The sequence below is a fragment of the Lithobates pipiens genome, unplaced genomic scaffold (genome assembly GCF_037356315.1).
Source record: "Lithobates pipiens isolate NorthernLeopardFrog02 unplaced genomic scaffold, aLitPip1_a1.2 Scaffold_28, whole genome shotgun sequence".
Taxonomy (NCBI): domain Eukaryota; kingdom Metazoa; phylum Chordata; class Amphibia; order Anura; family Ranidae; genus Lithobates; species Lithobates pipiens.
In genome coordinates this window covers 197,262,672-197,277,206 of record NW_027507789.1, presented here as the reverse complement: position 1 = coordinate 197,277,206, position 14,535 = coordinate 197,262,672, and the positions used below count along the sequence as shown (strand labels likewise).

The window sequence follows — 14,535 nt, the reverse complement described above, 5'->3', positions numbered from 1 at the left end:
ACTCATTTGGTATGCAAGGCCATCTGTCCTGAACAACTTTGGCATTTCCTCAGCCGCACATGACTACCTTTTGATCTATCAATGTATGTGACTTTCATGCCCTGGGCTTTGCTTATGGCATTTCCCAAACTTGGGTGCCCTGTTTTAGCTGTAATTTACAGGTTCAGAGTCACCCCTATTCCACCTGATCCTGCGAGTGCTAATGTGTTCAACTCCATCTAGAGCCTATTCATAGAATGGGGATCTTGGGGTGGACCATATGATCTAAAAGGTATTGAAGCAGATAGTTTAGAGTGATGGCATGCATTAATGCACACTTGCACAGATATAGACTTGTTTACCTGTAAATAATATCACGTGTCCCATTGAAATAAAGAATTTGATTATTGTAATTAAATATGCATTGAATGAGCGCACAGAGATCAGTATTGTGTAGCGCTCAAAAGTTGAGACTGGGACTGAGCCCTTTTGGCATCTGGGTGATTTAGATGTAATAAACTCTCATTTTGCAACATATTATGCCGCGTACACACGATCAATCGGGTGGAAAAGTCCGGCAAACTCAAGTCCGCTGGACAATCCCCCCGTGTGTAGCCTCCGGGGGACTTTTTTTACCCGAAAGTACGGCGGACTTAGAAAGTAGTTTTGCACTCCAATCTTCCCGCCGGACTTGCATTTCGGCGGACAATCCGGGCGTGCGTATGCCAGTCCGCCGTACTTTTGAAATAAACGGACTTTTCCTGCCCGGAGAAAAGTCCGCTCATTTTGAGCACGTCCCCAGGTAGGCGGGGCCCGCGAAGGATGCGTCGCTGACCCTCCACCTGGTATGGACTTAAAGGGGAAGGCCGCGTGCCCTCAACATGGGGGGTGCCTTGGGGAAGGGGGGCCGCACCCTAAAGCACCTTGTCCCCATGTTGATGAGGACAAGGGCCTCTTCCCGACAACCCTGGCCGTTGGTTGTCGGGGTCTGCGGGCGGGGGGCTTATCGGAATCCAGGAGCCCCCTTTAACCACTTACAGACCGGACCATTTTGCTGGTCAAAGACCAGACCACTTTTTGCGATTCGGCACTGCATCGCTTTAACTGACAATTGCGCGGTCGTGCGACATGGCTCCCAAACAAAATTGACGTCCTTTTTTTTTTTTTTTGCCACAAATAGAGCTTTCTTTTGGTGGTATTTGATCACCCCTGCGGTTTTTATTTTTTGCGCTATAAACAAAAATAGAGCGACAATTTTGAAAAAAAAGCATTATTTTTTACTTTTTGTTATAATAAATATCCCCCAAAAATATATAAAAAAACATTTTTTTCCCTCAGTTTAGGCCGATACGTATTCTTCTACATATTTTTGGTAAAAAATTTTGCAATAAGCGATTAATTGGTTTGCGCAAAAGTTATAGCGTTTACAAAATAGGGATAGTTTTATAGCATTTTTATTAATAATTTTTTATTATTTTTTTTTACTAGTAATGGCGGCGATCAGCAATTTTTATTGTGACTGCGACATTGTGGGGGACCCATCGGACATTTTTGACACATTTTTGGGACCATTGTCATTTATACCGTAATCACTGCTATATAAATGCAGTGATTCCTGTGTAAATGACACTGGCAGTGAAGGGGTTAACCAGTGGGTGTAGGGGTTAAGTGTTCCTAGGGGTGTGTTACTAATTGTGGGGGGGTTGGGCTTTCATTTAGTGAACACTGATCTCTGCTCCAATCACATGGAGCAGAGATCAGCGTCACTAGTTGCTAGGCAGAATGGAGAAATGCTGTTTACACGGCATTTCCTCCATTCAGCCGTCCCGTGAGACGATCGCGGGTATGCCCGCGGCGATCGAGTCCACGGGTCCCGCGACCGGACTCACGGGGGTCCCGACCAGCGCGGGAGTGCGCCGGCGGCGGCGCGCTCCTGATGGCAGGGCGGCATTGAAGATTGGACGTACCTGTACGCCAATATGCCTGCCCGTGCCATTCTGTCGACGTACATCGTCGTGCGCTGGTCGGGAACCGGTTATTAAGGGGGCCCCCGGATACTGGCCCCCCACCCTATGTTAATGAGTATGGGGTACAATGTACCCCTACCCATTCACCTGTAAAATAAAGTAAAAAAAAAACACAACACACTAGATAAAATAGTTTATTGCACAGCTCTGGGGGTCTAGAAGAAGGTGCGGTGGCCCGGCAAGAAGAACCGAAGAGGGGGACAAGACCCCCGAAGTCGGAAGAAGAGGGCGGCGGCGAGGAAGAAAGCCGGGCTCCTCCGCTAGTATAAGAGCTAGCAGAAGATAGATAGATAGAGTCTGGCAAGAAGACCCCCGAAGACGGAAGATCCCCGGAGCTGTGCAATAAACTATTTTAACCCTTGTGTGTTGTGTTTTTTTTAACTTTTTTTTACAGGTGAATGGGTAGGGGTACATTGTACCCCATACTCATTCACATAGGGTGGGGGGCCGGTATCTGGGGGCCCCCTTATTACATAAGCCCCGCGTCAGCAGACACCGACAACCAACGGCCAGGGTTGGCGGAAAGAGGCCCTTGTCCTCATCAACATGGGGACAAAGTACTTTGGGGTGGGGGGGTCATGCGATCCCCCCTTCCCCAAGGCACCCCTCCATGTTGAGGGCACGCGGCCTGGTACAGCTCAGGAGGGGGGGCGCTCGCTCGTCCCCCCCTTTCCTGGCCGGCCGGGTAGTGTGCTCAGACAAGGGTCTGATGTGGACCTGGGGGGGACCCCATGCCGATTTTTTTTTTTTTAGCGTTGGGGTTCCCCTTTAAGTCCATACCAGGTGGCGGGGCCAGCGATGTCTCCTTCGCGGGCCCCGCCTACCTGGAGACGCGCTCAAAATGAGCGGACTTTCCTCCGCGTGTGTGGGCGTTCATTTCAAAAGTACGGCGGATAGTCCGGCGGACTTAGTACGCCGTATTAGTCCGCTGAAAAAGTGCCGTGTGTGGGCAAGTAGCCCGTTCGGAAAGTCCGGCGGACAGTCCGGCGGGAAGTCCGCCAGACTAAGTCCGCCAGATAGTCCGCTACGTGTGTACGCGGCATAAGAGATACTTGTAACATAATGTTCTCATTAAATTCAGCCATCAGCCTGTCAGTATCTTTTAAGTTACAGGTATATGTTGTTAAGCCTTGATATAACATATGATCCTCACTGTATGAATAAGCTCTGGATGGAGTGAAATGCGTTAGTCTTGTAAGATCAAAGGGAAATTATGTTTCAAAAAAATACTCCCTATGTTGCTTGTTCTACTTTAAGCCCTATCCTTCTCTGTAAAGATTATGTGACATTTGGGATCAGTTTTCCACTGTTTTCCACTGTTTCCAGACTTTTCATTGCACTCCAGTAGCATTTTACTCACATCCCATGACCCGGAATATTATGACCTCCCTAGTGCCCCCCATTTCTTCATTCTTCTTCTTGCTAAAGTGAACAAATAATAACAAATCATATGAAGCAACATATTTGTGCATTAATAAACAATAACATGCAATAAGAATATTAACCACTTGGCGCCCGCGCTATAGCCAAAAGATGGCTACAGCGCGTACGCTAACTGCCGGGAGGGCATCCCTGGACGTCCTGTCTACTTCCGCAATGCGCGCTTCTGCTAGCGGGCATCGGGGAAGTTCTTTGCTGGCCGTATGCCTTGGACACAGATTGCTGTAAATGGCCAATCGCAGCGGCCGTTTACAGCGCGATCAGCATGTCCAATGAGAGATGATCTCATATGTAAACATATGAGATCATCTCTCATTGCCGGCTCTCCCTCCTCACACAGAGACAGTGTGAGGAGGGGAGAGATGAACCACTTAGTCAGAGATGCAGCGGTTAGTGGGAAAAGAACAATAATAAAAAATGAAAATAAAGTGGCCCATCTGTCCCCACTGCCATCTACCCACAGTGCCACCTGTCAGTGTCATCTGCCCCCAGTGCCACCTGTCAGTGTCATCTGCCCCCAGTGCCACCTGTCAGTGCCATCTGCCCCAGGTGCCACCTGTCGTCAGTGCCACCTGTTGTCCGTGCCATCTGTCATCAGTGCCACGTATAAGTGCCATCTGTCATCAGTGCCATATGTCATCAGTGCCACATAGTGGCATCTGTCATCAGTGCCACATCAGTGCCATTTGTCATCTGTGCCACATAGTGCCATCTGTCATTAGTGCCATATCGGTGTCACGTGTTCTCAGTGCCACATATTAGTGCCATCTGTCATCAGTGCCACGTATCAGTGCCATTTGTCATCAGTGCCATCTGTTATCAGTGTCACGTGACATCAATGCCAGGTATCAGTGCCATCTGTCATCAGTGCCACGTATTAGTGCCATCTGTCAGTGCCACGTATTAGTGCAATGTGTCATCAGTGCCACATATAAGTGCCATCTGTCATCAGTGCCACATATTAGTGCCATCTGTCATCAGTGTCACGTGTCATCAGTGCCACGTATTAGTGGCATCTGTCATCAGTGCCACATCAGTGTCACGTGTCATCAGTGCCACGTATCAGTGCCATCTGTCATCAGTGCCACGTCAGTGTCATGTCATTGTCCTGGTGCTCCAGGGCCTTCAAAAGTGTAATAGGTAGTCAACAAGTTAGATGTGTAATTTATGCTCCTAGAACACCTGATGGTGCTCCCTGCATGTTGGGCCTCTCTAAGTGGCCAGGCTGTGGACAAGTCCCATTATGGGGCATTATTTGTGGTATACACATGCCAAGTGAGAGAAATAACCTATTGCAATGACAATTTTGTGGAAAAAAAATAAAATAAAAAAATCTTCATTTTGCAAAGAATTGTGGGGAAAAATAACAACATCAAAAATCTCACCATGTCTCTTACTAAATACCTTTGAATGTCTACTTTCAAAAAAGGGGTCATTTGGGGGGTATTTGTACTTTCCTGACTTGTTCAGGTCTCAAGAAATGAGATAGGCCACCAGTACATCAGATGTGATCAATTTTGTATGATTTGCACCTCAGCTTGTAGACTCTCTAACTTTCACAAAGACCAAATAATATCCACTAATTTGGGTTATTTTTTACCAAAGATATGTAACAGTATAAATAGTGGCCAAAATTTATGAAGAAAAATTCATAATTTGCAAAATTTTATCACATTTCATTTATAGCGCAAAAAATAAAAAACCCAGAGGTTATCAAATACATCTAAAAGAAAGCTCTATTTTTGGGAAAAAAGGACAAAAAATGCATTTGGGTACAGTATTACATGACTGAGTAATTGTCATTCAAAGTGTGAGAGCACCGAAAGCTGAAAATTGGTCTGGGTAATAGAGGGGTTTAAGTGCCCTTAGGCCAGTGGTTAATAATAGCACCACTATGTGATTGATGCTAAATGTGCAAGAAGTTAATTACTCCTACGTGACAAAAAAAAAACACAAATAAAAAATTCTAGCCCATCAATTGTTGACAAGTGTACCAACCAAAAAATATAAAGTGTACCACTAAAAATATTAGGTGTACCAGCCAAACATGTATAGATAAAGAAAAACTATAATGTTAGAAAGTTAGTGAGGCTCTAAAATGACCAAGTGCTCAACGAAACAAGTGACTCTTGTGCTCAGATCAGGTGACTCTTGTGCTCCCCCTCAAGGGTCCCCACTCACCAACTCCTGCTACCCTTCAGAGGTAATAGGCACAAAAATTACTTGTTTAGTTGAGCACTTGATCCTTTTGGAGCCTCACTAACTTTATAACAACATTATAGTTTTTCTTGGATTTCTTTAATTTTATTTTTATGTAATTTTTATTTTATTTTATTTATACATGTTTGGCTGGTACACCTAATATTTTTGGTTGTACACTTGTCAACAATTGATGGACTAGAATTTTTAGTTATTCGTGTTTTTTTCATCACGTAGGAGTAAATAACTTCTTGCACATTTACCATCAATCACATAGTGGTGCTATCATTAATACTTTTATTGCGTGTTATGGTTTATTAATGCACATATATGTCATGTTATATGATTTGTTATTATTTGTTCACTTTAGCACTGTAGTGTGATAGAGTGTACGATTGGTCGTGGGACTAGGTTCTGTTCCCCATAGCGCCACTTACCCCACCTGCTTTACTTTTTAATGCTCTACATCAGTGTAGACCTTCTGATCTTCAAGGAATCTCTGGCATAGTTTTTAAACACCTTTCCCTAATAGTTTCCCATTTTGTGATTCCTCTCTGTCCCTTCTGAATCTCCAGTTTGAGTACGGAGAGAGGAGCACTTGGTGTCCAGTATTAGGAAACGCTTGATGTTGAGGATAATTGTTTATTGAAGGTAAAACATGTACAGATAGAGCCAAAATGTTTTAGGGGAATTGACTCCCTCTTCTTCAGGGCTGTTAGTAATTTCTAATGGTGACATGTATGCTCCATGGTTGTACCTTTCTTATGAAAGCTGATGACATCTCATAAGCATCTCTGCCACTATGAATGCAGTGATTTATGGTCACAGAGTCTCACCACTGAATATTACTACTCTGTTTCCAACCAAGTTTCTCAACCACCAAGAATCATTACTTGGTTATGGACCTGCTTGGTAGACAAGCAGAGCCACAAATGGCCATGATGAAATCATGGTTCTACTTGTGAAGTAGTACCATGAGGTGGAGGTTTTTTTCACACCACTTTATTGGGCAGGTCTGGGAGTGGAGGTAGTAGAGTGTGAGGTGCTGATATAGTGTGTTTAGCCCTGGACTCCAGCCACCATTTTCCCTTTGCTTCTTTGCTTAACAGTACAGAACCAATACTGCACGATAAGCTGCAGGAAAGGGGAAACTGTCGTGCGCACAGTATATTTACACAAAATGTTAATCTAATCCAAAGTGTTATTAAAAGTCCAAGGTGTAAAAAACTGGGTAAGTAATGAAAAGGAAAAAATTGGGTATTTGTGGAATAATATTCGAGAAGCTTGAAAAGTATTGTGAACTTACTGTATATGTATATTAAGTAAGAAGTTTTAGGAGCATCTTTAATTTTCCTCTTAAAGACGCCTGGTCTCGCTATCCTATTTGTTTTTTTTTTTTTCTGTAGTTCTAATTTTAAAAAATACATGCCCTAGGAAATTTGTGATTAAAATGAATCCAAACCTGTATAATTATTTAACTTTAACCACTTCAGCCCCGGAAGGATTTACCCCCTTAATGACCAGAACATTTTTTGAGATACACCACTGTATTACTTTAACTGACAATTGCCTGGGCGTGCAACGCTGTACCCAAATAAAATTGATATCCTTTTTTTCCCACAAATAGAGCTTTCTTTTGGTGGTATTTTACCACCTCTGTGGTTTTAGTTTTTTTGCTATATAAACAAAAAAAAAAGACTAACAATTAAAAAAAACACACACACACATATATATATATATATATATATATATATATATATATATATATATATAATATATTTTTTTTTCTTTAACTTTTTGCACATCCAATAAAAAAAATTTATGAAAACAAATGTATTCATTAGTTTGGGCCAATATGTATTCTTTGTGTTTTTGGTAGCATAAAATTGCAATAAGCGTATATTGATTGGTTTGCACAAAAGTTATAGCATCTACTAAATGGGGGATAGATGTATGCCATTTTTATAATTTTTTTTTTCTTTACTAGTGATCAGCGATTTTTAGTGGGACTGCAACATTGCGGCAAACAGATCGGACAATTTTAACACTTTTTTGGGTGCAGTGACATTATTACAGTGATTAGAGCTAAAAATATGCACTGATCACTGTATAAATGACACTGACAGGTGAGGGGTTAACACTAGGGGGCAATCAAAAGGTTAAGGGTGTCCTAGGAAGGTGCTTTCTAACTGTGGGGGAGTGGACTGACTGGGAGTACAGAGAGATCGCTGTTCCTGATCACAGACAATCTCTCTGTACTCCCCTGTCAGGATGGGGATCTGCTTTGTTTACAAAGGCAGATCCCCGTTCTGCCTTTCTGTGGAGCGATTGCGGGTGGCGGACATCATGGCCTCCAGACCTCTGCATTGTCTCCCCCCGCCGTGCACATGCCCGCAGTGTCTCCTGCACAAAACAATGTACAGGTACGTCGTTTCGTGCAATAGGGCGCCCTGCCACAGTATATATGCGGTAGGCGCTACTTAAGTGGTTGAAGGGTAACTCCACTTTTGTGGGGGGGGAAAAATAGCAAATAAAAAAAAATAATAATATAGCATATACAGTTATGGCTCAAGTCATATTGTAATTGAATGTTATTAAAAATTAGCTTTCACGGCATTTGGGTTGCACATCTTGCAGCATTTGCCTTAATGAGATAGATATATATATATATATTAGGGATGCACCAAATGCTTTTGTTTTTTTGTACCGATGCCAAAAATAAAAAAATACACTAGGCCGAAAACCAAAATGACCGAAACGTATTTAAAAAAAATTATTTTATATACAGGAGAGGGTCATAGACTGGGGACATGGTACAGGAGATGGAGAGAGACTGGGGACATGGTACAGGAGATGGACAGAGACTGGGGACATGGTACAGGAGGTGGTCAGAGACTGGGGACATGGTACAGGAGGTGGTCAGAGACTGGGGACATGGTACAGAAGGTGGTCAGAGACTGGGGACATGGTACAGGAGGTGGTCAGAGACTGGGGACATGGTACAGAAGGTGGTCAGACTGGGGACATGGTACAGGAGGTGGTCAGAGACTGGGGGCATGGTACAGGAGATGGTCAGGGACTGGGGACATGGCACAGGAGATGGTCAGAGACTGGGGACATGGTACAGGAGATGGTCAGAGACTGGGGACATGGTACAGGAGATGGTCAGAGACTGGGGACATGGTACAGGAGATGGTCAGAGACTGGCGACATGGTACAGGAGATGGTCAGAGACTGGCGACATGGTACAGGAGATGGTCAGAGACTGCGGACATGATAAAAGAGTTAAGTGCAGCCAGTGTGTCCCCAGTAGTGCAGCCAGTGTGTCCCCATTGCCGCCAGTGTGTCCCCATTGCCGCCAGTGTGTCCCCATTGCCGCCAGTGCGTCCCCATTGAAGCCAGTGTGTCCCAATTGCAGCCTGTGAAGGGAACAGAGAGGAGAGCCGCCTCCGCCGCCTGGTTGAATAGAGCGCCGGGAACATCACATCTTTCATTTCAATAGCTGTGTGTTCCCCGTCACGCGCCGTTATATACAGCCCCTCCCCCTTCCCAATCCTAGGATGGGTGATCTGTCTATCAAAGTTCCCCCGGACAAGGGGGAGGGTCTGTATGTGACGGCGTGCGACAGGGAACACACAGCTATTAAAATTAAAGCTGTGATGTTCCAGGCGCTCTATTCAACGCGGAGGCAGCTCTCCTGCGCTATACACCCCCCATGATCGCCGGCACCCAGGCCCCACCCCATTTTCAGCTCCATTATCGGCCGTTTTTTTCTTTCAGCAAATTGCCGAAAAGGACATTTTCGGCCGATATGTTTCGGCGGCCTAAATTTTGGTGCATCCCTAATATATATATATATATATACATATATCTATATATTATACTTTTTTCATATCCGTTGCATGTCTACTGTTATCTGGAATGTTTTGTATGTTTTTCTACAAAACCCAATAAAGATGTATTGAAAGAAAAAACATGTACCTTTTCATTTTCAATCTGCAGCTCTGTAATTTTCTGTAAAATGCAATGCAATATGGCTACCTTGTGGCGTTCTGTACGTGGAATGTGTACAGCATGCCCCCCCCCCCCCCCCCCCCCAGAAACATTTCCTTCTTTTGTGATTGGCTCACTAATTTTCCCAGAAGTTTACACTAAGATACAAGTAAGATTTCAGGCATTCCATGCAACAAAAATTTCATTTAATTTTTGGTGAGATACTCCCAATAGAAAATCATGTCTAAAGGATTGCAGACCCTGCTATTTTCCTCATTAGAGCCCTGCAGATGCAGCAGTTGACTGATAATTAAGAAACCACTCCCATTAGATTCACTTTCCACATGGACACAAACACACAGGGATTTCTTCAGAATAACAAAAGGTAGGAATCTGCAACTAAGTTCTTGCAAAGTACATAGATCACATGATTTTTTTCTCACCAATTACAATATACATGGGTCCCTTCAAGTTCTAGTTAATTTTTGGAAGTCTTGGTATTGAGGCACTCTGGTAAGATCAGAAGCCCCCTCCCAGGGAAGTTTGAACATTTCAAAGTTGAGCCAATGATTTCTGCTAAGTTGTTTAATTAAAATATTTTCACATTACAGCTCAGCACCTTGACTTGGACACAGGGTTACCAGTTAAGAATGCAACTTTCACCCTGTTGCCTTCCTTGCCTTCGCCGTGTTCCTCACCTTTAGCTAGCCCCAATCCAGTGAAGTCACTTAGCATTGCAACAGCTGTAAAAAACGTGAGCAAGAACTGGGCTAGTACTACTGACAAGACTGGAAATAAACTTGGTGCATGTGAAACTGTCCAGGAAAACCTGTCTCCAGCCATCAGTAACACATCAATGGTAAAGAGTAATTGGTTTCTTTGTTATTTTATTATTATTAATATAAATTTATATTTCTATAACTTATTTCTCCCTGGCAACACAAAGTGGTTGATTAATTAAAGGCAAATAGACTGTGAACTTTGCAAGGGCAGTTGCTTCAGAGCTTAGTAAATGAGGCAAACCTTAATTTTACAAACACATGCAAGGACAATTATTGCACATGATTGGATGATGGAAGGTCAGCAGAGCTTCCCTCATTTACGTAGCTCAGAGGCAACTGCACTTCCAAAATGCATAGTCTACCCTTAGTAAATCCACCCCATAGTGCTTGTATCAGCATTTGGGGGCAGGTGGTGAGGCAGCCATCTTGGATAAACTCAGCAGAACATATTATCTTTAAAGCTGTAGAAGTATGTTTTTTTGTGATGGAATACTGGTACTGCAGGATATCAGCGTGGGACTTCTTCTTGTCAATGAAGAGGCTCCTGGTGTAGGATGAGGTGAGTATGCAGCAGATTAGGGGTTAGTATTAGGGATGGTTCACACCAGCCACTGCACTGCAGCTCAGCGTCTGGTGAGCAGCGTGATTCAGCTGAGATCAGTGCAGTGATGATCCCCTGAGTTTGGCGGATCTTGCTGCTTATTTTTGTTCAACAAACTTTATTGAGATGTCACACAGACATCTCATTAAGTTAAATTTCTGGCTGTGCTGTGTGAGGCAGTGGATTGCCTCGCACTGCGTTGTGCTGAAAAAAAAATACTGGTTTCTGTACAATGATTTAAAGTGCCCTGATAGGTTGTTTGCTTTTCCTAAGCACTGGCCTCGTATCCGTTTGGTGATGATATTGTTCAGAAGTTGTCTGTTACCTCTGTGGATCCAGCCATGTCTCGTCTTAAGGTGACTAACATACCAGCTAAGGGTGTACCTGCTTTTAAGGACCCAACCGATGTGTGGTTGGAAGCCCTTTTTTAAACTATGTTCTCATTGATGGGTCCAGACTTATTCTGGTCATGACTGTACTTTGTCAAGCCACGTGATACTATATTTTCACTGTGATGGGTTACTTGATGCCTCCAACTTTATTTCTCGCCTGTGTCTCCTGTTGGTACATGTGCACATATGGATAGGGTAAATTAGCTAATGTGCTGGACTACAGAATTCTCGTGTAAGAAGTGTTTGATCTACATGGTATTCAAGGGACAAAACCTCTTCTGATTAGCTGTTCTCATCAAGGATGGTACTGGAGAACACTCCTCCCTTTCAGCTGAGGAAGCCTAGGAAGAAGACTTCAAAGTTTTCTCCCTCTTTGAGCATTAAGAAGTGTCTCTTTTAAATCTCCACTGCCTTAACTTCAGCTTCAAGGACCTCCAAGCTTGCCCCCCAATTCACCTGCAAAGTCTGGCACTAGAAGTTTGCCAAATCCTAGCACAAGCTTTTATCTACATGAAGGTGTGCCTTTCATTTCCAGGAAAATCTTACCTGCCTGATCTACATCATTGAGACAGAAGGCATTGTAGTGATTCTCATTTCCCCAGATTAGCCCAAGGAAATATAGTATGCCAACCTGGTAAGACTTCTAGCTTACGCATTGTGGGCTTTGCCAAACCTTCCAGATCTACTGTCTCATGGGTTGATTTGTTATCTTGCTGATCCCTGGCTTTAATGGCATATCTGCTGAACCCCAGTTTCTAAAGGACAGGTGGATCTCTGAGTCTTACACTTCCTGCTGTGTCTGGTTTTGGGCTAGGCAGACATACTTCACTTGGTGTGCAGGAATATCTTCATTCTTTCCATCTTGCAGTTTGGTCTGGATCAACATTTGGCTCAAGCTCTGGTCTTGGCTCTTTCCATTCTGTTCACAGGCAGTTAGCCACTTACTCTTAGGCCCCTTTCACACTGAGGCGCTTCTAAACCACCGGTATAACACTGAGTGCTTTGAAGAGCTTTTCAGCTGCTTTTGAAGAGCTTTTCAGGCGCTTTTGAAGAGTTCTTTATTCATTTCAATGGAGAGGGGTGTTTTTTCACCACCCCGCCAGCGCACTGCCCCAGTGTGAAAGCATTCATTGATTTTAATGGAAATAGTTTTTCGTGAGCTTTTCAGGCGCTTTTTTTTAGCGTGAATGCGCCTGAAAAGCACCTCAGTGTGAAAGGGGTCTTAAGGTAGGTTAAGACTTTCGTGCTGAGGGTTCTTCATGTAGCTCCCACTGTTTGTTTCCACTGGAGCGGTGCGCTTGCAGGACGTTAAAAAAAACTCTGCAAGCAGCATCTGTGGAGCGGTGTGTACACCGCTGCTTCACTGCTCCTGCCCATTGAAATCAATGGGGCAGCACGGCTAAACCACTGACTTAGCGCTGCTGCAGCAGCGCTTTGCGGTGGTTTTAACCCTTTCTCGGCCGCTAGCAGAGGGTAAAAGCGCCCTGCTAGCGGCCGAATAGCATGGCGAAATTGACGGTAAAGCGCCACTTTACCGCCGATGCACCCACCGCCCCAGTGTGAAAGGGGCCTTAGAAGCTCTAGTTTGAACTCATTAGAGACATTCCTTTCTCTACTTAATCCCACAAGATGTTTTTTCTTGTAGCTATAACCTCTATGAGGCAAGTTTCTGAACTGGTGGCCTTTTCTTGCAAAGAACCCTTTGTGGTCTTGCTTAGGAACCATGGGATGTTGAGTTCCTGGACCTCCTTATTGCCTAAGTCTGTGACCTTTCCTCTTAACCGGGAAATTCTTCTGTCCCTTTGTCTCACTCCAGTTCATCACAAGGAAATTTCTCTCCATTGCCTGGATGTGGTTTAGGTCGTGCGAGTCTGACTTTCAGCCACTTCTATTTTCAGACAGATTGATTCCCTTTTTGTCATCCTAGATGGGCCCTGGAACAGATAGACCATTGTTCATGCTTAGCTTCAACGACTAGGTGCCCCGCTTTCCTGTTAACCACTTCAGCCCCGGAAGAATTTACCCCCTTCCTGACCAGAGCACTTTTTGCGATTCGGCACTGCATCGTTTAACTGACAATTGCGCGGTTGTGTGACGTGGCTCCCAAGCAAAATTTACGTCCTTTTTTTCCCTCAGAGCTTTCTTTTGGTGGTATTTGCTCATCTCTGCGTTTTTTTTTTTTTTGCGCTATAAACAAAAAAAAAGCGTAAATTTGGAAAAAAACACATTATATTTTTACTTTTTGCTATAATAAATATCCCCCAAAAATATATTAAAAAAAATTTTTTTTCCTCAGTTTAGGCCGATACGTATTCTTCTACATATTTTTGGTAAAAAAAAAATCACAATAAGCGATTATTGATTGGTTTAGTGGAAAGTTATAGCGTTTAGAAAATAGGGGATAGTTTTATGGCATTTTTATAAAAAAAAAATTATTTTTTGTAAATGGCTGCGATCATCGATTTTTATCGTGACTGCAACAGGCGGACACATTGGACATTTTTGACACATTTTTGGGACCATTGTCTTTTATACAGCAATCAGTGCTATACAAATGCACCGATTCCTGTGTAAATACACTGGCAGTGAAGGGGTTAACCAGGAGGTGGCAGTGTAGGGGTTAAGTGTGTCCTAGGGGCGTGTTACTAACTGTGGTGTTGTGCACATCACTGATCTCTGCTCCAATCACAGGGAGCAGAGATCAGTGTCACTTGTTGCTAGGTAGAACGGGGAGATGCTTGTTTACTATAGCATCTCCCTGGGTCGATCGCGGGTATCCCCGTGGTGATCGAGTCCGCGGGACACGCGACCGGACTCACGGAGCTTCCCACGAGCGCGCACGCAGCCTCTTAAAGGGCAACGTACAGGTACGTGATTCTGCCTGTACGTGCCCTTTTTCCGACGTATATTGGCGTGAGGCGGTTGGGAAGCGGTTAAAGCTTAGGCCGCGTACACACGCGGGGACTGTTCGCCCAACTTTGTCCGCTGAACAGTGTTTCGGCGGACAGTCTGCCCGTGTGTGGGCTTTCAGCGGACAGTTTCAGCGAACAGTCTGCTGAACAAAGTTTTTCGGAAATTCCGAAAAACTGTCCGCTGAAACTTGGTTTCAGCGAACAGTCCCC

The 14,535-nt window shown here is 44.1% G+C and overlaps 1 protein-coding gene across 1 annotated transcript in view; it reads left to right on the top strand.

The window, feature by feature from the left end:
* SYCP2 (synaptonemal complex protein 2) overlaps positions 1 to 14,535 on the top strand; it is a gene marked incomplete at its 5' end in the record, with an annotated part of 200,775 nt that overhangs the window by 120,062 nt on the left and 66,178 nt on the right. The window contains one exon of the mRNA XM_077458435.1: positions 10,250 to 10,497. Coding sequence (XP_077314561.1) covers positions 10,250 to 10,497 — 248 coding nt within the window. The remainder of the gene's footprint in view (positions 1 to 10,249; positions 10,498 to 14,535) is intronic.